Source organism: Triticum urartu, chromosome 4A (assembly GCF_056163025.1).
Source record: "Triticum urartu cultivar PI428250 chromosome 4A, HENAU_Tu73, whole genome shotgun sequence".
Classification (NCBI taxonomy): Eukaryota; Viridiplantae; Streptophyta; class Magnoliopsida; order Poales; family Poaceae; genus Triticum; species Triticum urartu.
In genome coordinates this window covers 620,116,235-620,138,320 of record NC_141876.1, presented here as the reverse complement: position 1 = coordinate 620,138,320, position 22,086 = coordinate 620,116,235, and the positions used below count along the sequence as shown (strand labels likewise).

Genomic DNA, 22,086 nt, shown 5'->3' with positions numbered 1-22,086 from the left:
TTTTATAGTAAAGTTAATCACAAAATAAAATAAATAAAGCAACAAAGAAAACAAAAAACTAAAAAAGTGTTTTCAAATTTGAAAACTAATGGCATTAACAAAAAGTTTATATTTTTCTAAAACTAAAAGCAAAAAGAATTAAAAAATAAAGCAAAAAACAAAATAAAATAAATAAAGCAACAAAAAAACAAAAAATGCCACCTGCTGGGCCACCACGGCCTGAATACGACTAGAAACCCTATCATGGGCCAGGATTCAGGCCCGCAGTAGGCCCACAGGCATTGTAGTGACAGATTAGGCCCGAAAGCCTGCAGTTGAGAGGAGCTCGGGAGGGTGGGCGCAGCAGCGCTTATAAACCACTCCCGAGCCCTCTCAACTAGCGAGGTGGGACTAAACTTTTGGGCGCGGGGCAGCACAAGGCCATTCGTCCCGGTTGGTGGCACCAACCAGGACTAAAGGGGGCATTGGTCACGGGTCATGGAACCAACCGTGGCCAATGCCCCCCTTTAGTCCCGGTTGGTGCCACCAACCGGGACCATAGGCCTCTGCTTCCCGCCCTTTCGGCTGCTGAAAAGAGACCTATGGTCCCGGTTGGTGGCACGAACCGGGACCATAGGTGTGCATTGGTACCGGTTCGTGCCACAAACCGGGACCATTGCTCTGGGTATATAAGGTAGCACTTGTGAAAATTTCGCCAGCCGCTCCCATTCCCCCCCGACGCCGCTAGGCCGTTCGTCGTCGTCGTCACCGCCCCGAGCCCGTCGTCGCCCGCTCCCCGTCGCCGTCGCCCCGCGCCGCCGCAGGCCTTCTCCCCGTCGCTGCGTGCGCCGTCGCCGGCCTCCTCCTCGTCGCTGCATGCGCCATCTCCGGCCCCCTCCCCATCGCCCCGCGCCGCATCGCCGGCCTCCCCCGCGCCGTCGCCGGCCTCCTCCCCGTCCCCGGCCTCCTCCCCGTCGCGCCCCCAGTGAGCTCCCCGCCCCTTCCCATCGATCCCTGTCGCTCTGACCATCGCCGCCGCCGCCGCTGCTCTCTGTGTGTGATAAAAAATTTCATATGTGTATGTATATGCTCATATGTATTTGGATTTGGCTATGTATGTATGTATATGCTCATATGTATGTATGTATGTATGTATGTATATGCTCTCTGTATATGGATTTGGCTATGTATATGCTCTCTGTATATGCTCATATGTATGTATGTTCATATAGCATTTTTTTTCTATATATGAATTATTTTTTTTGTTCATGGATATATGCTAAAGAAAACGAGGGGGTGATAGATGGTGATGAGGGGTCGAGGGGGGGACGAGAGGTCGAGAGGGGTCGAGGGGAGAAAAAAATGTTATCAGGGACGAGGGTCGTCGAGGGGTCGAGAGAGGGACGAGGGGTCGAAAGGGGTACGAACCGGGACCAATACTCTGTGTATATAAGCATGACTTAGAAAGAAGAAGAGGAGAGGAAGAAGAGGAGAAATAAATAAGAAGAAGAAAGAAGAAGAAAAAGAAGAGGAGAAGAAGAAAGGAATAGTGGAGAAGAAGAGAAAATAGAATATATCCTATTTTTTCTTCTTCTCCACTATTCCTTTCTTCTTCTCCTCTTTTTTTCTTCTTTTTTTTCTTCGATCTTCTCCTCTAGCTATTCCTTTCTTCTTCTCCTCTTTTTTCTTCTTCTTCTTCTTCTTCTTCTTCTTCTTCTTAACTTTTATCGGGAACGAGGGTGTCGAGGATCGCCGAGGGGTCGAGGGTCGGGAACTAGGGTAGAGGGTCAAGGGTCGTTAAGGGGTCAAGGGTCGAGGGTTTCAGGGTCGAGGGTTCGAGGGTTCTATAGGGTCGAGGGATCGAGGGTCGAGGGTCGAGGGTTCCAGGGTCGTCTAGGGGTCGAGGGGTCGAGGATCGCCGAGGGGTCGAGAGAGGTTTCCTAGTGTCAAAGTATTGAAGAAATCCATGGCTTCATCATTAGCCGGAAGTAACCAGGGCATGATGAAGTCCTCCAAAGTTATTTTGGAATGGTGTCCCGGATAGGATAATTTTCCTTTTTGTATGAATTTCAGCAAAGGCCTTCCAAATAATGATATTTGGAAGGTTCTTGCTGAACTTTGTACCAAAAAGCAAATTATCCTATCTAGGACTCCGTTCCAAAATAACTTTGGAGAGCTTCGTACCATCATGCACCTGTTACTTTCGCCTAATGATGAATACATGGTTTTGTTGAATCCTTTGACACTAGGCAACCTCCCGACCCCTCGGCGATCCTCTCGAACATGAGAGGAAGAAGAGGATCGCCGAGGGGTCGAGGGTTCCAGGGTCGTCGAGGGTTCGAGGGGTCGAGGATCGCCGAGGGGTCGAGAGAGAGATTTCCTAGTGTCAAAGTATTGAAGAAATCCATGGCTTCATCATTAGTCAGAAGTAACCAGGGCATGACGAAGTCCTCCAAAGTTATTTTGGAATGGTGTCCCGGATAGGATAGTTTGCCTTTTTGTATGAATTTCAGCAAAGGCCTTCCAAATAACGATATTTGGAAGGTTCTTGCTGAACTTTGTACCAAAAAGCGAATTATCCTATCTAGGACTCCGTTCCAAAATAACTTTGGAGAGCTTCGTACCATCATGCACCTGTTACTTTTGCCTAATGATGAAGACATGGTTTTGTTGAATCCTTTGACACAAGGCAACCTCCCGACCCCTCGGCGATCCTCTCGAACATGAGAGGAAGAAGAGGATCGCCGAGGGGTCGAGGGTTCCAGGGTCGTCGAGGGTTCGAGGGGTCGAGGATCGCCGAGGGGTCGAGAGAGAGATTTCCTAGTGTCAAAGTATTGAAGAAATCCATGACTTCATCATTAGCCAGAAGTAACCAGGGCATGACGAAGTCCTCCAAAGTTATTTTGGAATGGTGTCCCGGATAGGATAATTTGCCTTTTTGTATGAATTTCAGCAAAGGCCTTCCAAATAACGATATTTGGAAGGTTATTGCTGAACTTTGTACCAAAAAGCGAATTATCCTATCTAGGACTCCGTTCCAAAATAACTTTGGAGAGCTTCGTACTATCATGCACCTGTTACTTTCGCCTAATGATGAAGACATGGTTTTGTTGAATCCTTTGACACTAGGCAACCTCCCGACCCCTCGGCGATCCTCTCGAACATGAGAGGAAGAAGAGGATCGCCGAGGGGTCGAGGGTTCTAGGGTCGTCGAGGGTTCGAGGGGTCGAGGATCGCCGAGGGGTCGAGAGAGAGATTTCCTAGTGTCAAAGTATTGAAGAAATCCATGGCTTTATCGGGAGCGAGGGTTGTCGAGGGACATAGATGTAGTGTCGTCGTTGTCGATATATACCCCCTCCCGATAGCTTCAACACGTGGGGGGGTCGATATTACCCCCTCCTTGAAGCGTTCTCGAGGCCACCCCAAACCCTTGAAGTGTTGTCGAGGCCACCCCAAACCCTAGAGAAGCAGCGTCGAGGCCACTAATTAATATATATGATTCCTTACTATGATTAGGTAGCTAGTTCTACGTTTGCCACTAATATATCCATCTGTCATGTTTGAATAATAATTGCCATGTTGTAAATATTTGTAGAAACTATGGACACCGCCCGAGGCGAAGCAAAAGAAGCGTTGTTGAGGGACATAATCGCAGAAGGAAGTGATGTCGTCTCGTTGTTTCTCAACGACACCGATGGTCTGGAAGGAGAGGGTGAAGAAGCTGGCTACGGTGACCTAATGCCGGTGCAAGAAGAAGAACATGAGGACGGCTCCGGTGACCCAATGCCGGTGCAAGAAGGAGAGCGTGATGACGGCTCCGGTGACCGAACCGAGTCCGGCCAGGTATATATATTAGTTAAGCCTGTGCTGACTAGCTGATTGATGCATTCATTGTTTTGGTATGTACACATATTAATTAAGTCTTTGTTCTTTTTTCTAGCCCTCCGGATCGAGCACAACTTCGGTAAAGAGACGAGGCCCGAAGAAAAAGTTGAGCTCGGATGAAAAGTTTGAGATCATAGCAATCGCGCCCGACAGCCAACCGATTGAACCCATCCGAACAAAGAACGCATTTGTTGCTCAGTGCGGGGTTCTGGTTAGGGACAAGATCCCGATAAGCATCCAGCAATGGTTTAAGCCGGCTACAGAAGACCCAGAGGTGTCTTATGTCAATGATATGCAGAAAAATGATCTTTGGACTGAGCTGAAGTCAAATTTCACCCTACCGCCAGAGGATAATCCAGAGAACCCCGTTAAAGAGCAATTAATCAAGTCTTTTGCTCTTAAGAGGATGGAAGAACTATTCAGGAGGTGGAAGAAAGAGCTGAATAAGTTTGTCGAAAATAATGAGACACCAGAATTCAAGGGCGGATATGAGAAGATCAGAGATCACTGGCCCGCATTTGTGGCCCACAAGACATCGGAAAAGAGTAAGAAGATGTTGGCGACAAACAAGCAAAATGCTGCGAAGAAGAAGCTTCACCATCGCACGGGGTCAGGTGGCTACCTCGTAGCCCGGCCTAAGTGGGCCAAGACTGAGAATGATCTGGTTGATAAAGGGATCGAACCAGAGACAATTAACTGGCCAGACCGTTGCCGGACTTGGTTCTTCGGGGCTGGTGGAACCTTGGACCCTGTAACAGGGAAGTGCATTTGGACGAACGATCAAATGGACATACCAGTCAGGAAGCTTAAACAGTATATCGAAGCAGCGCAGCAAGGGACGTTCTTTCCAGACAGAGAGAATGACGAGCTCACAATGGCCCTCGGGAATCCTGAGCACCCTGGACGGACACGAGGCACGCCAGGCTCCATTCCGTGGAAGGTTGGGTTTCCGGACGCAGGCGGTTACAAATCCCATGAGAGGAGGAAAAAAGTGCAGCAGACCCAAATGCAGGCGCTGCAAGCAAGGGTAGACGCGATAGAGGAACGAGAAGCAAATGGCAGCAAACGTACTGCCAAAGCTTCCCCCGAAGCTACCCCGCCATCTCAGCGCAGAAGCAGCGTGGCTTCCACCGAGCTATTTCAGCTGGAGCATGCCTTGACGGCTCCTGCCAGCTATCCCGTGGATGCTATCACGGAGTCTCAAAATTGTCACCTTATGACGCAATGGATGAATTTGAAGGTCAAGGCGGCTGTTGGCTCTGTTTATCCTACTGAACCCGGCGCAACTTTTCACTGCCGGCCGATTCCAGAAGGATATGCTAGGGTGATGGTGGATGAAATAACGGACGGATTTGAGGACCTCCAGCTTGACCACGCTACCGGTGAAGGGGAGACTCGGCTGGGGTCTGCTCTGAAGACTCCATGCCTATGGCGGAAGGAGCTCATCAACCTTCCGAACTGGACGCCTCCGCCTCCTCCTCCTCCTCTAGCGAGTCAGGGCACTCCGCCTCCTCCACCGCCTCCTCCTCCGGCGAGTGACGATCAGGGCCCTCGGCCGGCTCCTTCTCCGGCGCGTGGCGGCACTCCGCCTGCGCCGGCGCGCCCGAGCAGCCAGCCTCCTCCTTCTCCGCCTCGTCAGCAAGGGCGGAAGAGACCCGCCGCCGCTCCGGTAGCTGCTCCGGCGCGTCGTAGTCCTTCTCCTCCGCCTCGTAAGCAAGTAAAGAAGACAACCGCTCCGTCTGCTCGGCCGGCGTCTAGCAGTACAACCAGAGGCGGGAGGACATACAAATTCGGTCCTTCTCTGAAGAGTCCACAGAAGTTACCATACGAGAGGACCCCGGAGGAGAACGCGAAGATCGCGTGAACCGAAGTGGATGACTGGTTTCAAGGGTTGAAAGCAAAGAGACATCCACCTCCGGAGGAGAAGGTAGATCCGGTGAAAGTGAAGCGCACTCTGGCTGCCCTGGCAAAACCACCCAAGTCTCCGCCGAAAGGCAACTATGAGCGCATTATTGCAAAGACATGGGCCGAAGCGGAGCGGTCGGGAAGTACAGTCAGTGATCAAAGGCTGAAAGAACGACGAGCAGCTGGGAAACAAATTGTCCAGCTCGGCGAACAAGCGAAGCAATCGTGCCCCCCGCTCAAGGTGCCTAGCGACATCGTCGATCCGAGGATGGTGCCCGGTTATGGCAATGTTGACGATTACCTGCCCGACGATGTACATTATGATCCCATGGAGGTGCAGATACACAGATACGAGTACGGGAAGCCTCTCGTCAAAGATGAAAAATCTTTAACAACGATGATGCGAAGATTACATGATTGGTACTTGAAAATCTGCAGAGAGTCTGGGGGGAGGAGTACTTCGTATGCGAGAGTTAAACCGGAGCATGACCTCGTTGGAATTGAACTATTGCCTATTCCATTTGAGGAGTTCTATCAGTTTTTCAATCAATTGGCCCTCGATAAAACAACGATCACCTGCTACTGTCTGTAAGTACTACTACTTCTGTCATTAAGTCTCTCTATATAGCTCATCTCTTTCATTGCATGTATTTATAATTATTCTCACTATATTATGCAGATTGAAGATCGCCGAATTGAAGAAAAGACAAATCGGTGATATTGGGTTCGTTAACACATATCTCATAGATGCAACTGAGGTTGAACATCGTCCCGAAGATATCGAGGTCAACTTGCTACGATCATTCAAAAAAAAATGAAAACAAAGATATAATACTCTTTCCTTACAACTTCAAGTGAGTGTTACTGCCTTGTGCATATTCGGTTTCCCTTATATATTAGTCCAGGTTATAGTAATGTAATTGATGAGTTATGCATGCGTGTGCAGTTTCCACTATATTCTCCTAGAGATTAGGCTTGAGCAGGGAGTAGTAACCGTCTTGGACTCTAAACGAAAAGATCCCCAGGAGTATGCGGACATGACTGAAATCCTCAAGAAGTAAGTTAAATCGATCATTATCCACCATATCAACAACTTTGTTCATTTCCTGATATCAAGTAATTGTTTTCTTTGTCCGGCAGGGTTTGGAGAAAATTCACCAGAAAAGTTCCGGGACTGCCAAAAGAGCTGGAATTTAGACACCCGAAAGTAAGTACTATAGTAGCATGTTCCGCGCATCTCCTAGTGATTCAAGCGCTAGTTTCATCAATACCATTTAGCATTCTTGCTTATCAGTTTGATTGACCTCTATTTCTTGTAAAGTGGTTGTGGCAGGAACAAGGGAATGATTTCTGTGGATACTACGTCTGCGAGTCCATCCGCCACACGACCTGTGAGCGGGGCGGGTACTCTGACGAACAATATGAAGTACGTAAATAACAACATTCACAATTTTATTTTATTACCATCATTTGTGTTGAGTTTCATTCATTCATATATATATATATGTATTGACCCCCTTCTTCAAATTAGATGTTTCGGAAGCGGGATGAACTCCTAGCACCAGCTCGCATGCGAGCAATTCAAGAGGAATTGGCGGCATTCTTTCTTGACCACGTGATCGCTGAAGACGGAGAATACTATGTGGACCATGAGTCCGTATGATTATATTTGTAAGAGATAATTATTGTATATATGTAGCCGGTAGTGTCGGATAGATATACGAGAACTTGTTGTTCGACCAATCTCTCGGAGAAGGAGAGGTGGTCGATATCACTTCTCTCTGTATGCATATATGTTCATGACGATCTTCTGTTTCCTTCGTTTGCTTACTAGCTAGCTAGCGTGTCTAGTCCTCTCTATACGTATGTATAGTACGTAGCGTCGACCAAGCACGGACATAAGAGAGGACACTTCTCTTTATTAATTATAGCTAGCTAACACAATATATGAAACACCTAAATTAACCCCCCAAAACCCCCAAACACCCCCCCCCCTTCAAAAAAAAACAAAAACCCCAACCACAGAAATGCTGACGCGTGGATGCATATTGGTCCCGATTGGTGCCACCAACCGGGACCAAAGGGTCTCCTGCCTGGGCTCCGCGCACAGGCCACGTGGAGGCCCATCTGTCTCGGTTCTGGATTGAACCGGGACTAAAGGGACAGGGCATTAGTATCGACCCTTTAGTCCCGGTTCCAGAACCGGGACAAAAGGCCCTTACGAACCGGGACAATAGGCCCTTTTTCTACCAGTGTTTGGTTGGGTTGATTCTTTGTGTTTACATGGGGTCGACCGCAAGATCATCTAGGGGTTGAGACCTCGGGCTCTACTAGAATAATGTGCCTATCGAGGGGTCCCTGTCGGGTCTTATATAGGTGGATGATCCAAGGTTACAAATCTCGAGTCGGTCGAGGAGTTGTCCTAAGCTACGTTTGGTAGCTAACCAGGTCGGCTGATACATGTCGTATACATGTGGATTCCTAGCCTAATATGTGAAGGAGTCCTTGTCTTGCCCTCCAAGGTGGTGATGCACTCCGGATTGTCGATAGAAATCGAGTACAGGCTTGGGCCGCTCTACTGTCGTTGGGCCTCTTTTGTCCTCCATAGCTACACCGCGGGGGGGGGGGGGGGGGGAGGGGGGGGCAGGGGGCATGGCACCGTCAAGGGGAGGTGGAGAGAACAAGGAGGGATAGAGCCAAGTGAAGTAACCTCGCGGGTGAGGGAGAGTCGAGCGAGGGATCTCTTATCTTCATATTATCTATAGGCTACTAGCAGTATTTTCTTAGAAGAGTTAGGGTTTGAGGACGAAGAACAACAGTCGGTGTAGGAAATCCCTCGTCTCTGGTTACCATCTTGGAGCTGAGTGAGGGAGGGGGGCCTCGGATACTTAAGTGTTTCGTGGTCGGCGGAGGAGTCTTTCTGGTGAGATGGTCTCATAGTGCTTTTGTGAATGAAATTATTCCAATTCTTTCTCATGAAGCCAGAAAAGACTTGGAGCAGATTATTCCGATCAGATGAGTTTATGTTATTGTGTCATGTTGCTTTTATTAATTAGTTTTATTCTATGTGGAGTTGAAATGTTCCCTCGCTACTATGGTGAAAGATCTTGTGGTTCGACTGTTGGTGGATCATCCCCAGCCCAAGTTCCTTCATTGCTCACGACTTGTCATCTTTTTAGATGAAGGGCTTAAGGGGCTAACAGAAACCATGAACTTGTCAAATTAGAGCCTCTTTACTTGGCAGTATTTCATCTTGCAAAGATTGATACCACTAGGAAGATGTCTCCGAGAGATTTCATCGTAATTCATAGTTATGCGAGTTGGTTTGTAGCATGGTTTTCAATTTTGAAAAGAAAACAATTTCAGACGTCACCAAAATATGCAAAATTTTGAAGCAGATCTCAGATTACTTTGGGGTTGTGAGTTTCTCCAGTATTCACTAAATAAAATAAAAAAAATAAGAGTACTTGTAATCTCTGGCTCAAAATTTCAGGGTTCCAAATATTTGAGACCCACCAAAATATGAAATTCCAACCCTGGTTTGTAGTTTGTTGGAGCTTGAACCCAAAGGCATTGTTGTACATGTAACAGTTGTGATTATGAATGAAGTTATGGATGTTTTGTAAAAAAAAATGTATTTTCTGTGTCCTCAGTGTGAGAGAGATGGAGGAGACAAGAATAGTAGTAGCAGGTGGATGGACCAAAAAATGGCATTCCTGCATCCGTCCGTCTTTCTTGGCTGCCTGCCTCACTGACTGCCTTCCTTCCTCAACAAACCACAATCTCTACCGGTTAATTAAGATCCTGGTAATTAATTACATGCATTCGTTAATTCCCACTCCTCTCCTCTCCTCTCCTCTCCTGTAATCGATCGATTCATTCAGTCGTCCTTGTTAATTTCATTCATTTCATTTTGATTATGCATCATGCGTGCGTTCCCCCGTAGGATTGGAGATCATTTCATTCATTCCTGATCATTCTTCTTCTGCTGTTATTGTCTTGATGATGCATGCAGATCCACCATGTTCATGTTGTGAGCTCATCGGGTGCGCCGGCGGTCGACCTGCGGTGGTGCCGGTGCCATGGACGAGGAGGAGGAGATTGAGGGGGTGCCGGCCTTCTTCCACCGCCACCCTCTCCTCCTCTGCTTCCTCCTCTTCCTCGCCTTCGCCTACGCCTTCGTCTACCCCGTCTTCACCTTCATCCTCGCCGCCGCCCCCGTCCTCGTCCTCACCGCCCTCCTCCTCGGCCTCGTCCTCCTCCACAGCGTGCCCCAGGACCACGACCCACATGTCTACAACAAGATCAGCCACCGCCCACCTCAAGTCCAACCAAGCACCACAGGCGCCATCACCACACATCACCACCGACCCTCCCACGAATCCAGCGACTCCTCCTCCTCCGTCGACGAAAATGACCACCACCCACCCACCATGTCCAACGCCACCTCGCACGCCTCCTTCCCCGACACCGCCGCCAACAGCGAATCAGAATCAACCGACTCTGACCACGAAGAAAAGCAGCACAACCACCAGCGCTCCGAGAAAAAGGACGCGGTGCGGGCCGTCGCGTGGACGGCTGATGACGCCAAGAGCATCGAGAACATCGGCTCGCTCGAGCTCGAGATGAACGCCACCGTCGAGAAGCTCATGTCCAGGCGCCGCGCCCGCGGCCACCAGCGACCTCTCCACCACCACCACCAGCAGCAGCACGTCATGGAGCTTGACGACCCGTCCAAGCTCAGCATCGCCACCAGGAAGAGGAACCCCTTCGACCTCGACGGGCCCTACGACGAAGACGACAACTTCCCCGACTCCGCACCCTCCATGCTCGGCCTACGCCCCTCGCGCAACCCCTTCTTCGATGATATGGACGACGATCTCCAGCACCAAGCACCACCGGAGCCGTCGTCCATCCCAGGGGCCCCGGCAGCGCAGAAGAATGCCATGCTGTTCCGACGGCATGAGAGCTTCACCGTGGGTGCGCCGTACGTGAGCGACTTCCGGCCATCCCGCTTCAGGCCCTACTTCGTCACCGAGAAGATGCAGGGCCAGCCGGTGACGGTTCCCGAGGCCAGCCGCGAGAGCAGCTCCTCGTCCACGTCTTCCTCCTCTGCGGGTGCCACTGCTTATGCCTATGCCTATGCCTACGCCTCCGCCAACAAAGAAGAAGAGGCAGCAGCAGAACAAGAAGAAGCTTTGGCAGCAGCAGAAGCAGAAGCAGAAGCAGCAACAATGTTGGAGGAGGTGAAGCCTACCGTTGAGTACAGCAGCAGGTCTCATGAGGTGGCGGCGGTGGACGTGGAGCTCATCAGCGACTCTTCCGACGACGACATGACACTGCCTGGTGGTGGCCATGCCCATAAAGGGCAGCATGTACAGGCACAGCAGCAGCAGCAGCAGGAGGAGGAGGTGGCTGAGCAGGAGCAGCAAATGAAGATGGAGCAGGAGCAGGAGCAGCGAATGAAGCAGCAGTTGGCTGAGCAGGAGCAGCGGATGAAGCAGGCGGCTGAGCAAGAGCAGCAAATGAAAATGCAAATGCAGCAGCAGCAGCAGCTGGCGTTATCAGACGACGACGAGGGGGATTCGTTTGAGGTGGAGAGCATCACGAAACAAGTAGCAGCAGCGGCAGCGGGCAAAACCAAACAGCTTGAGACAGATCCTGCATACGACTATAGCCCGTCAAAGACGGAGAAGGCAGCATTTGCCCAGTTACCTCCTCCGGCGCCGCCAAATAAGCTGCAGACGATGCGGAGAGTGTTCTCAGAAGAAGACGCGGACGAGCCATGGGCAGCGCCGAGCGGACTGGAGGAGACAGCTGAGGATGAGGGCAGGGAGCAAGACATGTTATCTGCTCCTGCTGCTGGTGCTGCCCCTCCTCTTTCTGCGGCCGCCAAGAAAGCTATCGGCAAGTCCACCAAGTACAAGCCGCCATCCAAGAAGGCAGTCTTAGGCTTCTTCCGCAAGTGACAACACATGCATGTCTTGTCTTGTCTTGTCTTCTTCTCTTCTTCTCTGTACATGCATGCCTCCTATACTCGATCTCTCAGGACCTCAATGTAAAAAAAACCCAAGGAAGAAAGCAAATACGTACCTTTTACTGATTCTTGCCTGCAGGCTCTGTACATTATTATGTAGGAAGATATTCCTTACTTCATCATATCGTAACGAATCTTTATGCTTTAGCAATGCACCACGCGAGCGAATTCCATCCCAAATGTACTCACTCAGATTCCTTGTCTGACCACCAAGCAACCGAGAAATGCCCACCAACGCTACTATATCCATGACACCTCGTTCCCCTATGCCTTGCCCATCTTTCCCTTCTGCATTCATCAAACACCCAGACGCCATGAATTCTGCCCTCACACTTGTCTCCTTCCAGTCTCCCTCTCTCAACCCAAAACAGCGCCCGCCGTCCCGGCAACAGCAGATAAGCGCCAACTGGGGGAAGAGGCAACAATGCTCACCAAAGCCCATACGATCAATACCAGGGCCAAAAGCAACCAGGGGCCTCAACAAAGCTTACCATCTTCCCCCCTGACAGATGTGATTCAGGAGTTCTACTCCTCCCTCAATGACAAGGACATCGCACGGCTCATGGAGCTGGTTGACCCTGATTGCACTGTCGAGCACGCTTCATATTACAAACCACTCAACTTCAAGGTTATTCTCTCATCTCATCTGCTCCAATATCTCTGCCATCAAAGCAATGAATAAATTAATTAATTAGAACCAAGCAACAACAACAACAACAACAACAACAACAACTTCTTTGCTGCTGCATGCAGAAGACGATGACTTACTTCGCAAGGCTCATGGGATCCATGGGGGAGAACGCCAAATTTGCTATCGATGAGGTTTGTCAAGGAGTAGAACCCACTGCTGCCGTGGTATTGTGGCACCTTGGTAAGATCCTGCAGCGTGAATTTTTTTTCACATTATAAGTGGCAGGCAGTCTGGTAGTACTCCCTCCGTTCCAAATTACTCGTCGCAGAGATGAATGTATCTAGAACTAAGATACATCTAGATACATCTATACCTGCGACAAGTAATTCGAAACGGAGAGAGTACATGCTAATGATATCACCTTGTTGCAGAGTGGAAGGGCAAGATCGTCCCGTTTACCCAAGGCCTTAGTTTCTACACGTGTTCGGCAAACGGACAAGAGCTTCTTATCAGGTACTCCCTCCGTAAAGAAATATAAGAACGAGCGTTTATATCACTACTGAATGCTCTTATATTTCTTTACAGAGGGAGTAGCAGGGATTCTCAAAATTTCCGTATAATATTAATACCGTGTTTCTATATTTCCATCCATCTCTTGGAGATTATATTTCTTTTAGATGTAATAACTAAATGTTTTCACCCATGCCACGCTGCAGGAAAGTTGATATCTTCAACGACTCACCTGTGAAACAAGGAAACCGGGCATTGGTAGGCATAATTTATTCTGCTGCTGCATCCAACTATATTTCTTAGTCTGACTACCTCTAGCTAATTCCAATCCCTGCAGGACATACTTCATTCCGTTGCCTATTCGTTCGACAAAAACCCAGAATCAGCTGAAAGTATGTGCTTCATATATAAATTCAACTTTTTAGTACAGTAATAAACTAGAACCACTTAAAACCCAGCTAAGCATCGATGCACACATGCAGGAATTCTACAGGACGCAGCAGGGCTTGGGTCCTTTGTCAAGCTTTATGAACTCTGCGTGGAGCATATCGCACGTCTTTTCAGATTTGTGGCGGGTGGATTGATTACGGGACTCCTCATTTTGTATAGCATATGCAAGGAGTTGATGTAAGGAGGCAATACAATACAACAGGAAATCCCACATTTTCAGAAGAATAGCAGCAGTTCTCAAAGATACCCTGTAATGCTGGTTTATTTCATCCTATTCTTGCTCCTGCGAAACAAAAACGGGCGTCATTTCACTCTTAAAGAAAATGACTGTCAGCATTTGTAGGGATGTATATATATTGTTGTAAGAAAGACAGGAAGTACTGAGCAATGCTACTATCACATTCTAACTAATATTACTATATTGTGCCTATGTGTTATTCCTTGGGTGTGTGTGGGATGGTGAATTCCTTGGTTAACTAACCATAAGCGGATACCATCATACCATATAACTCTGCATTGACTCGAAAAGAGTCGACAAGTCAGACTGGATGGGCATAGCCTCAACAGTGCATGCCGCCTCTGTACTGGCTCATTTGTGATTGCAGCAGCAGGAGCAGGATGCATTGGAACAATTACCTATGGCGCAACCAAGTAAGCTGGCGTCCATGTGGAAAGTATTCAAAGAAACAAGTTGGGAAGTCGAGCCACCCTCCAAGAAGGCAGTCTTAGCAGGCTTCTCCTTCTTCAGGGAAACTCAATGTAAAGCTTCAGGGAAACTCAATGTAAAGCATAGCAAAAGGAGCACCAAGGAACAAAGCAATACCTTTTCACAAATTGGCATGATTCTTACCTTGCCAGCCTCTGTATATTATAGTGGAAGTGATTCCTTACTTCATATGGTAACAAACAAATGTTTATGCTTTAACGGTGCACCACGGAAATTCCATTTGATGCCAGGAAGCTTCTTCCCCTATAGGCTATATATATATATATATATATACTCAGATTCATTCTCTAACCACCAAGCAACTGAAAATGCCCACCAGCTATACATGACTATATCACACCTCATTTCACTATGCCTTCACCTCTTTCTGCATGCAAACACCCAAACACCATGAACTCTGCCCTCACACATATCTCCTTCCACTCTCCCTCCTATTTCATCCTAAAACAGCGCCCGCAGTCCCGCCACCAGCAGATCAGCATCAAGTGGCGGAAGAGGCAACAATGTTCAGCAAAGCCCATACGAGCCATACCAGGGCCGAATGGAACCGGTGCTTACCGTGGAGGTAATAACTTACCATCTTCACCCCTGACAGATGTGATTCAGGAGTTCTACTCCTCCCTCAATGATAAGGACATCACACGACTCGAGAAGCTGATTTCCCTTGATTGCGTCATCGAGGACACTGCATACTACAAACCGCTGGACGTCAAGGTTTTCATCTGCTCCAATATCTCCAGTCCTCTGCATATTTTAACCATCAGGCTATTAATTTAAAGCCAGGTTCCCATACTTGGAATTCACAGAAACAACTTTGATGCATGCAGAATACCCATACCTACTTCACAAGGCTTATCAAAGTTATGGGGAAGAATGCCAAATTTGCTATCGATGAGGTTTGTCAAGGAGTAGAACCCACCGTCGCAGTAATGTGGCACCTTGGTAAGATCCTCCTGCACCATGGAATTGGAATTATAAGTGGAGGATAAGAAGGATAATTGTATCATCATGCTGCATGTTGCAGAGTGGCGCGGGGAGATGATCCCATTTGCCAAGGGCTGCAGTTTCTTCATGTGCTCAGCAAATGGAGCAGCCCTTCTTATTAGGTAGTAGATGAGATTAATAACTAATGTATGTCCTTTAATTTCTATATAATACAGTGTTTCAGTGTTTCCATCCATCCATGTCAGGCAAGCTGTTGGAAGTATAATGCTTTGGTGGTTTGGCCTCTAGATAGATATTTTTCTCTTAGAGGTAGGTAATGCTCCCCTTGACCTGACACAGAAATGTTTTCATTCACCCACCCTGCAGGAAAGTTCATATCTTCGACGAGTCACCCCTGAAACCAGGAAAGCTGGCATTGGTACGCGTACTAACCTAACCAGCTTCTTGTTTTTCCTGCTGCACCCAACTAAAATATTAGTTCCATTTAAAATCTTAATGAGATATTCCAATGCTTACAGGAAATACTTAATTTTGTGATCAACGTGTTCGACACATTCCCATATATAGCTAAAGGTATGCTCTTCATCAAATCAGCTGTGCAGTATAAACTAGTATTATGGTGTTAAAATCCAGCTAAGCATGGAATTACACGTGCAGGTTTCCTAAAGAATAAAGAAGCACTAGCTCGGTTCTTCGCAAGGTTTTATAAATTCTGCGGGCCTTTTATCGTCCCTCTTGTTGCATATTATACCGACGTCCCAATTCTTGCATATTATACCCGCTTCTGGTCATATGTGGCACAAGGATTCACTATGGTGCTCAACATGCTGTATAACATATTCAAGCGGTTCCTGTAATAAGGAACTAATATAACATTCAGAAGAAAAACAAATCTGGAAGAAGATAGCCTGTGTGGTTGCAATCAATTAAATTACCGGCAACATCACGGGTGAAGGATCAGCGAAGGACCGGACCTACAACAACCAGCTGCGGTATAGGCACTGTCAATGACTCAGAATATGCCACAAGATGTCGGTTTGTTTCCCAGAGGCTTCCTACTTTGCTCCTGTGAAACGGAAATGAACATCATTTCACTCTTAAAAGGAAATGGTCGTTAGCATAGGGATGCATGTATATAACCACAGGGTATTGTTGTAAGAAGAACTGACGAATACCATTGTTACATTCTTATACTGCGTACTAATTTCCAGCATCTAATAAAATGCCCCCAAGATATCCTGCTTACGGATTCTTGTGTAACAGCTGCAGTAGCATCTTATAATATTTGCCTATTTGTGTAGTTGTAGGTTTTTCTTTAAGACCCCACAGTACAGTCTGCACTTCACAGGAGAGTTTAAACACTTTCAAGTCTCGTGCTAAGCTTAACCCTGACAGCAATGTAAAGATATCTATTTCCGTGTGCTTTATCGAAAAATCTATTTCCGTCTGTAGCATTACATATTCCATTTGAAGCTTGAAATTGACTCCATGTTCCAGATTATTTTCCCTTTTTGTGGGAGTAGAATATCCAGGTAAAGAATGCTTCGGTCCAATGCAAGACAAAACAAATATCACTAGAGTTGGACATAATGCTTACCAGAACTCAAATCATCAACGACATTGTATGAGAGGCAGTCTTAGGCTTCTTCCGGAAGTGACAGACAACCAAACTTTCCCTTTCCCAAGACATACATACAGCCTTCTCTTTCTCTTTCTCTTTCTCTTTCTCTTTCTCTTTTTCTTCCTCCCTTCACAATCACAAGTCACTTATCTTCTTTTCTGTAGACAACCAAGGAACTCAATGTAAAGTAAATCAGAGCATAAAGAAAACCAAGGAACAAAGTTATCCCTTTTTACAGATTGGCATGACTCCATAAATTATGTAGGAAGACATTCCTTACCTCATATCGTAACAAATCTTTATGCTTTAGCAATGCACCACGCTAATTATTCCATCGCATTCCATGCCAGGAAGCCTCCCTGCTATACTCAGATTCATTCTCTAATAGCCAAGCAACCAAAAATGCCCAGCAACACTATATCACACCTCATTCCTCCATGCCTTCACATCTTTCTGCATTCAAACCCCCAACACCATGAACTCTGCCCTCAAGCTCGTCTCTTTCCACTATCATCCCTCTTTCAACCTAAAACAACGCCCATTGTCCCAACGCCAGCAGATAAGCGCCGAGTGGGGGAAGAGGCAACAATATTCGCCAAAGCCCATACGAGCGATACCAGTGCCAAATGCAACGGGGGGACTCAACAATGCTGACCGCGGAGGTAATACCTTACCATCTTCACCCATGACAAATGTGATTCAGGAGTTCTACTCTTCCCTCAATGACAAGGACATCGCGCGGCTCACGCAGCTGATTCACCCTGATTGCACCGTCAAGCACACTTCATATTATAAACCACTGGACATCAAGGTTTTACCCGCACCTCATTTTCTCACATGCCCCAACAACTCATGGTTGAGTCCCCTGCATATTTGACCACTGGACAACAACTACTTTGCTGCCTGCAGAATACGATTACCTACTTCGCAAGGCTTATGGAAGCTATGAGAAAGAATGTCAAATTTGCCATTGATGAGGTCTGTCACGGAGTAGAACCCACTGTTGCTGCAGCAATGTGGCACCTTGGTAAGTTCCTGTAGCATGGAATTCAAACAAATAAGTGGCAGGCAACCTGGTAAGTGATAATGATATCATCTTTGTTGCAGAGTGGAACGGTAAGATCATACCATTTACCAAAGGCTGCAGTTTCTACACGTGTTCAGCAAAAGGAGAAGCGCTTCTTATTAGGTAGCTGAAATTGATACTCACTCCATATTCTCTAATTTCTACACAACATCGTGCTTCCATCTTGGTATGCTCTTTCTAATGGCGCATATTCTCTAATTGACACCGCAGGAAAGTCCACATCTTCAACGAGTCACCTGTGAAACCAGTAAATCTGGCATTGGTACGCATACTATTACTAATAGCTTGTTTCTGCTGCTGCATCCAACTATATTGCCTCTAGCTAATTGCCTTCCATGGAACATTCCAATTCTTACAGGACATACTTCTATTTGTTACCTTTTTGTTCGACCTACTTCCAAAACAAGCTGAAGGTATGTATAAACTCTGTAGTAGTATAAACCATAGTACTAGTACTTAAAAATTAAAATCCAGCTAAGCATGAAAGTATATATACATGCAGATTTTCTACAGAATCCAGAAGCACTAGTCCAGTCCTTTGTGAAGTTTTACAAATTCCTCCTGGAGCCTGTTATCGTGTATCTTGTTGCATATTCTATCCGCTTCTGGTCATTTGTTGTGAAGCTCTACAAATTATACGTGGAGCCTATTATCGTGCATCTTCTAGCATATAATTTCCGCTTCTGGTCATTTGTCGCACGAAGATTGGATATGGTGCTCGACGTGTTGTATAACATATTCAAGCAGTTCATGTAAGGAAAAACTAATGTCCCAGAAAATTCTACAATCAGAAGAATAGTGATTCTCACAGATATATACACCGTGTGGATGCAATCAATTACCGACAATATCATGAGTGAAGGATCCGAGAAGGGCTTCGGCAAATGTCGATGGATCAGAATCTTCCACGCGATGTTTATTTGTTTCCCGAGGCTTATCCTATCCTTGCCCCTGTGAAGCAGAAATGGACATCATTTCACCCTTATAAGAAAACTTCTGTTAGTGCACGGACGTGTATATATATATATATATATATATATATATATATATATATATATATATATATATATATATATATATATATATAACCACAGGATAGATATTGCTGTAACAAGTACTCGGAAATTCTGCCTATGTATTCTTCTGAAAAAGCTGCTGTGTCATTCTACAATCTATCTGTTCGCATGGTGTAGGTTTTACTTTAGAGGCTATTTATTTCTGCATGTAACGCAGGAGTAAAATATATATCCAGGCAAAGAGTGTCAATTCAATGCAAGACAGAAGCATCATAATTTAGAGTTTAGACCAAGCAAATCATTGACATTGTATGAGAGGGTGGTTTGCTTCGTTAATTGACTAATAAAGCAGACTGCAGTGAATCTAAGAGAGCTTGATTCAGAATGGGGTGGAACAATAATCTATTTCATAGAAGTTTCAATGCAGTGGAATTTCTATAGATCCTTCAAGAGCAAAAGGCCCCTGAAAGAATCTTGCATTCTTCTTCTCATCATCCCATGCTTGATGTGCAGACGTCGAAAGAAATGGCTCTTTTTCTGAGTGGAAAACTGGAAATCCATATAGGAAGAATCCGAGAACCTGGCATAGAGAAACAGATGATAGCGCGCATAGGTTAGGCATCACTCTTCATCCTGTGTTTCCATGGAGCACCACTGATGCCTGAAAGGATATTCTGAAATACTGTGACCGATGGGTATAACTCCAGTGCCTTCCTTGCAATATTTTCTGCGACAACCACATCATTATGGAGCTCGCAAAATGCTAACAGATTCTTGTACATGGACACGTCAGGCCGGATGGGCATGGCCTCAATGGTGCACGCCGCCTCTGTAAGACGGCCCGCTCGTCCTAACATATCCAGAAAGAGTGTGTAGTGGCTTCTTTGTGGGGAAACACCAAACGAATTCCTCATGGAGTTGAAATGGTTGATGCCAATGTCAACCAAGCCACCGTGAGTGCAGGCATAAAGCACAGCAGACAAAGTGATGCTATCAGGCTGTGCCCCAGCCAATGTCATGTCTTCGAAAACCGACAGCGCTTCACAATAGCATTCATTATTGTATGCCAGCCCAGATATTAGTGCATTCCACGACACGACACTTGGCTCCCTGATTGAGTGGAAAACACTCTTAGCATCCTCCAGACACTTGTGCTTGCTGTACATGTTGATGAGGCTGTTGGAAACTGAGACCTGACTGCTCAATCCCAATTTCAGCGAGCAGCAGTGCAAGTGCTTCCCAGGCTCTATGGATGGCAATGTCGCGGCAGCAGAGAGGAAGCAGGCGAGACTGAAACCGTCGATACGAACCTCCTCACGAAACATGAGGACTAGCAACTCAAGGGCCTTGCTTGGAAGACCGATCTGATTCAGCCCCTTTGCAAGGCTTGTGTATGTGAGGTTGTCCCTTGCACAGGCCATTGTTGTCGCGACTGCCCACGCGTCATCCATTCTTGCAAACCTGGAATAAAGATCGACCAGCGAGTTCCCAACAGACACATCCAAAGACCCAAGGCTGGTCTTGAGCACATAAGCATGGATTTTTGTAGCATGTAGGAAAGATTCTGATTCTGGGGAGGAGCTGCAGCCCTTGAGAAGGGTGGAGACGGTGAATGAGTTGGGTTGCACCTCGCTGGCCCGCATCTCTGCGAACGCCGCAAATGCATCCTTGTCTCTGCCATGGCGTGCAAGTCCAGCGATCAAGGCGGTCCAGGACACCACGTTCGGGCTGTCTGTGGCGCTGAACGCGTGGAGCAGGTCGAGCAGACAGGCGGATGACTTGCTGTACAAGTCGACGAGCGCGTTGCAGACAGAGATGTCGTGCGCCAGAGCAAACTTGAAGACGCGGGCATGGAGCTGCCGTCCAGTCTCAATCTGTGACGCCTGGGGCTGGGCAGAGGAAGAAGAAGCACAGGCGGTGATGATCCCGGAGAAGGTGAAGGCACTGGGCAGCACGCCAGCGTGTTCCATGCGACGGAACATGCGCAGAGCGGCCTGGAGGTCTCCTGCGCGCGAGTAGCCGGCAATCATGGCCGTCCAGAGCACCACGTCGGTGTCGGGCGTGGAGCAGAGCACGGCGTGCGCGTGGTCCATGAAGCCACAGCTGGAGTACATGTGGAGGAGCGCGGTCTTGAGCACCAGGTTGAGGTCGGCCCCCCAGCGGAGGAGCTGCGCGTGGAGCTGCCTCCCGTGGCAACAGAGGCGCCTGGAGGCGCAGAGAGCCAGCAGGTTGGCGAAGGTGTGCTCGGTGGGCGGCGCAGCGCCCGCGGCGAGCATGCGAGGGTAGAGCGCGAGGGCCTGTGCCCAGTCGCCGGCGCGGATGAAAGCCGACATCATGGCGGTGTAGGCGACGGCGTCCCTGCGCGGCATTTCGTCGAACAGCCTGGCGGCGGCCGGGAGGTCGGAGCGGGCGGCGGAGTAGAAGGCGAGCAGGGAGCAGGCGAGGACGGGGTTGGAGGCGGCGAGGCCCCGGCGGCACGCCTGCGCGTGTATCTGGTAGGCCAGGCGGGCGTCGCGGCAGCGGAGGAGCGCCGAGTAGGCGAGCTCGTCGACCGCGGCGGCCGGGTGGGCGGCGAGGACGCGGCGGAAGACGGTGAGCGCGGCGGCGTGGCGGCCTGCGCGCGCGTGGTCGGCTACGGCCGCGGCCCACGAAGCCGCCGCGCGGCTCTGGCATGCTGCCGGCGCGAGGTGGCGGCGGCGGTGGCGCGGCAGCCGCAGCAGCATTCTTTTCTAGCTGCCGCTCACTGGGCTAAAAATCCATTCTTGTGCCGAATAAAAATCCATTCTTTCCATTGATTTTTTCAAGACTCAAGATTGTGTGGATGTTTCTTCCAAATCCAATCCAATTCATTCATTCACTCACCCCTAATAAGATTCAAGATGAAGAGCAGTAGCTTTGGTTTCCATTTATGTTTGCAAATCCAAATGGACTGAAGCTGATTCATTCATTTTTATTCTTCTTCTTGGCTGCCGCTCACTCAGACTCAGCTACATTCATTTTTCTGAATCCATTCTTCAGATTGTCCATTTTAAACATCGAGAGAGACTCAAGATGTTGATGCAATCCAAATTCATTCACTCACAGATTTTGAATTTATTCATTTTAGTGTTATCTACAGCTAGTAGTAGGTGCTTTGATAGATATGTATTTTTACTTCATTCTTGCAAATCCAAATGGATTCATTTTTACAGATTGATGAACAGATGCATTTTCTTTTAACTAGTAGTACTAGTAGTCCCTCCGTTCCAAAATACATACTTGCCGTGGTTGGTTTTAGTTCAAAGTTCAAACGG

At 47.8% G+C, this 22,086-nt stretch overlaps 4 protein-coding genes and 1 non-coding gene across 18 annotated transcripts; 4 read left to right on the top strand and 1 right to left on the bottom strand.

Moving 5' to 3' along the window:
* Positions 1 to 9,196: 9,196 nt before the first annotated feature.
* Positions 9,197 to 11,872, top strand: LOC125531149 (uncharacterized). Its single transcript, XM_087519369.1, has 2 exons — positions 9,197 to 9,576; positions 9,785 to 11,872. The coding sequence occupies exon 2, from the start codon at positions 9,852 to 9,854 to the stop codon at positions 11,736 to 11,738; it is 1,887 nt and encodes a 628-aa protein (XP_087375495.1). The 5' UTR covers positions 9,197 to 9,576; positions 9,785 to 9,851; the 3' UTR covers positions 11,739 to 11,872.
* A 158-nt stretch (positions 11,873 to 12,030) lies between these two features.
* Positions 12,031 to 13,627, top strand: LOC125531148 (uncharacterized). The gene is made up of 6 exons (XR_015601930.1): positions 12,031 to 12,434; positions 12,560 to 12,677; positions 12,869 to 12,950; positions 13,154 to 13,205; positions 13,285 to 13,339; positions 13,430 to 13,627. It is a non-coding gene; the product is annotated as an uncharacterized LOC125531148 (transcript).
* On the bottom strand, positions 12,329 to 21,952 carry LOC125531150 (pentatricopeptide repeat-containing protein At5g52850, chloroplastic-like). Of its 13 annotated transcripts, XR_015601928.1 has the most exons (9): positions 18,620 to 18,788; positions 17,819 to 18,013; positions 16,971 to 17,725; positions 16,667 to 16,848; positions 16,044 to 16,135; positions 14,963 to 15,077; positions 13,180 to 14,868; positions 12,575 to 12,685; positions 12,329 to 12,466 (listed from the first exon to the last, which is right to left on the bottom strand). XR_015601928.1 is itself a non-coding variant. In XM_087519362.1 (8 exons), the coding sequence occupies exon 1, from the start codon at positions 21,514 to 21,516 to the stop codon at positions 19,408 to 19,410; it is 2,109 nt and encodes a 702-aa protein (XP_087375488.1). In that variant the 5' UTR covers positions 21,517 to 21,952; the 3' UTR covers positions 13,330 to 14,868; positions 14,963 to 15,077; positions 15,429 to 15,522; positions 16,044 to 16,135; positions 16,667 to 16,848; positions 16,971 to 17,725; positions 17,819 to 18,728; positions 19,374 to 19,407. The 13 variants fall into 13 exon arrangements, 11 of the variants coding, with proteins under 11 accessions (XP_087375488.1, XP_087375489.1, XP_087375490.1 ...); XR_015601929.1 differs by lacking the exon at positions 17,819 to 18,013; XM_087519362.1 differs by lacking the exons at positions 12,329 to 12,466; positions 12,575 to 12,685 and adding exons at positions 15,429 to 15,522; positions 19,374 to 21,952 and having other exon boundaries at positions 13,330 to 14,868; positions 17,819 to 18,728.
* LOC147977497 (uncharacterized) lies at positions 14,476 to 16,011 on the top strand. Of its 2 annotated transcripts, XM_087519372.1 has the most exons (7): positions 14,476 to 14,838; positions 14,952 to 15,066; positions 15,149 to 15,230; positions 15,315 to 15,344; positions 15,436 to 15,487; positions 15,588 to 15,642; positions 15,727 to 16,011. In XM_087519372.1, the coding sequence occupies exons 1-7, from the start codon at positions 14,476 to 14,478 to the stop codon at positions 15,924 to 15,926; spliced, it is 897 nt and encodes a 298-aa protein (XP_087375498.1). In that variant the 3' UTR covers positions 15,927 to 16,011. The 2 variants fall into 2 exon arrangements, with proteins under 2 accessions (XP_087375498.1, XP_087375497.1); XM_087519371.1 differs by lacking the exon at positions 15,315 to 15,344 and having other exon boundaries at positions 14,490 to 14,838.
* LOC147977496 (uncharacterized) lies at positions 17,142 to 18,533 on the top strand. Its single transcript, XM_087519370.1, has 6 exons — positions 17,142 to 17,501; positions 17,600 to 17,717; positions 17,798 to 17,879; positions 17,988 to 18,039; positions 18,136 to 18,190; positions 18,280 to 18,533. Exons 1-6 carry the CDS (start codon positions 17,166 to 17,168, stop codon positions 18,531 to 18,533), a joined length of 897 nt encoding a protein of 298 aa, XP_087375496.1. The 5' UTR covers positions 17,142 to 17,165.
* Positions 21,953 to 22,086: the final 134 nt, after the last annotated feature.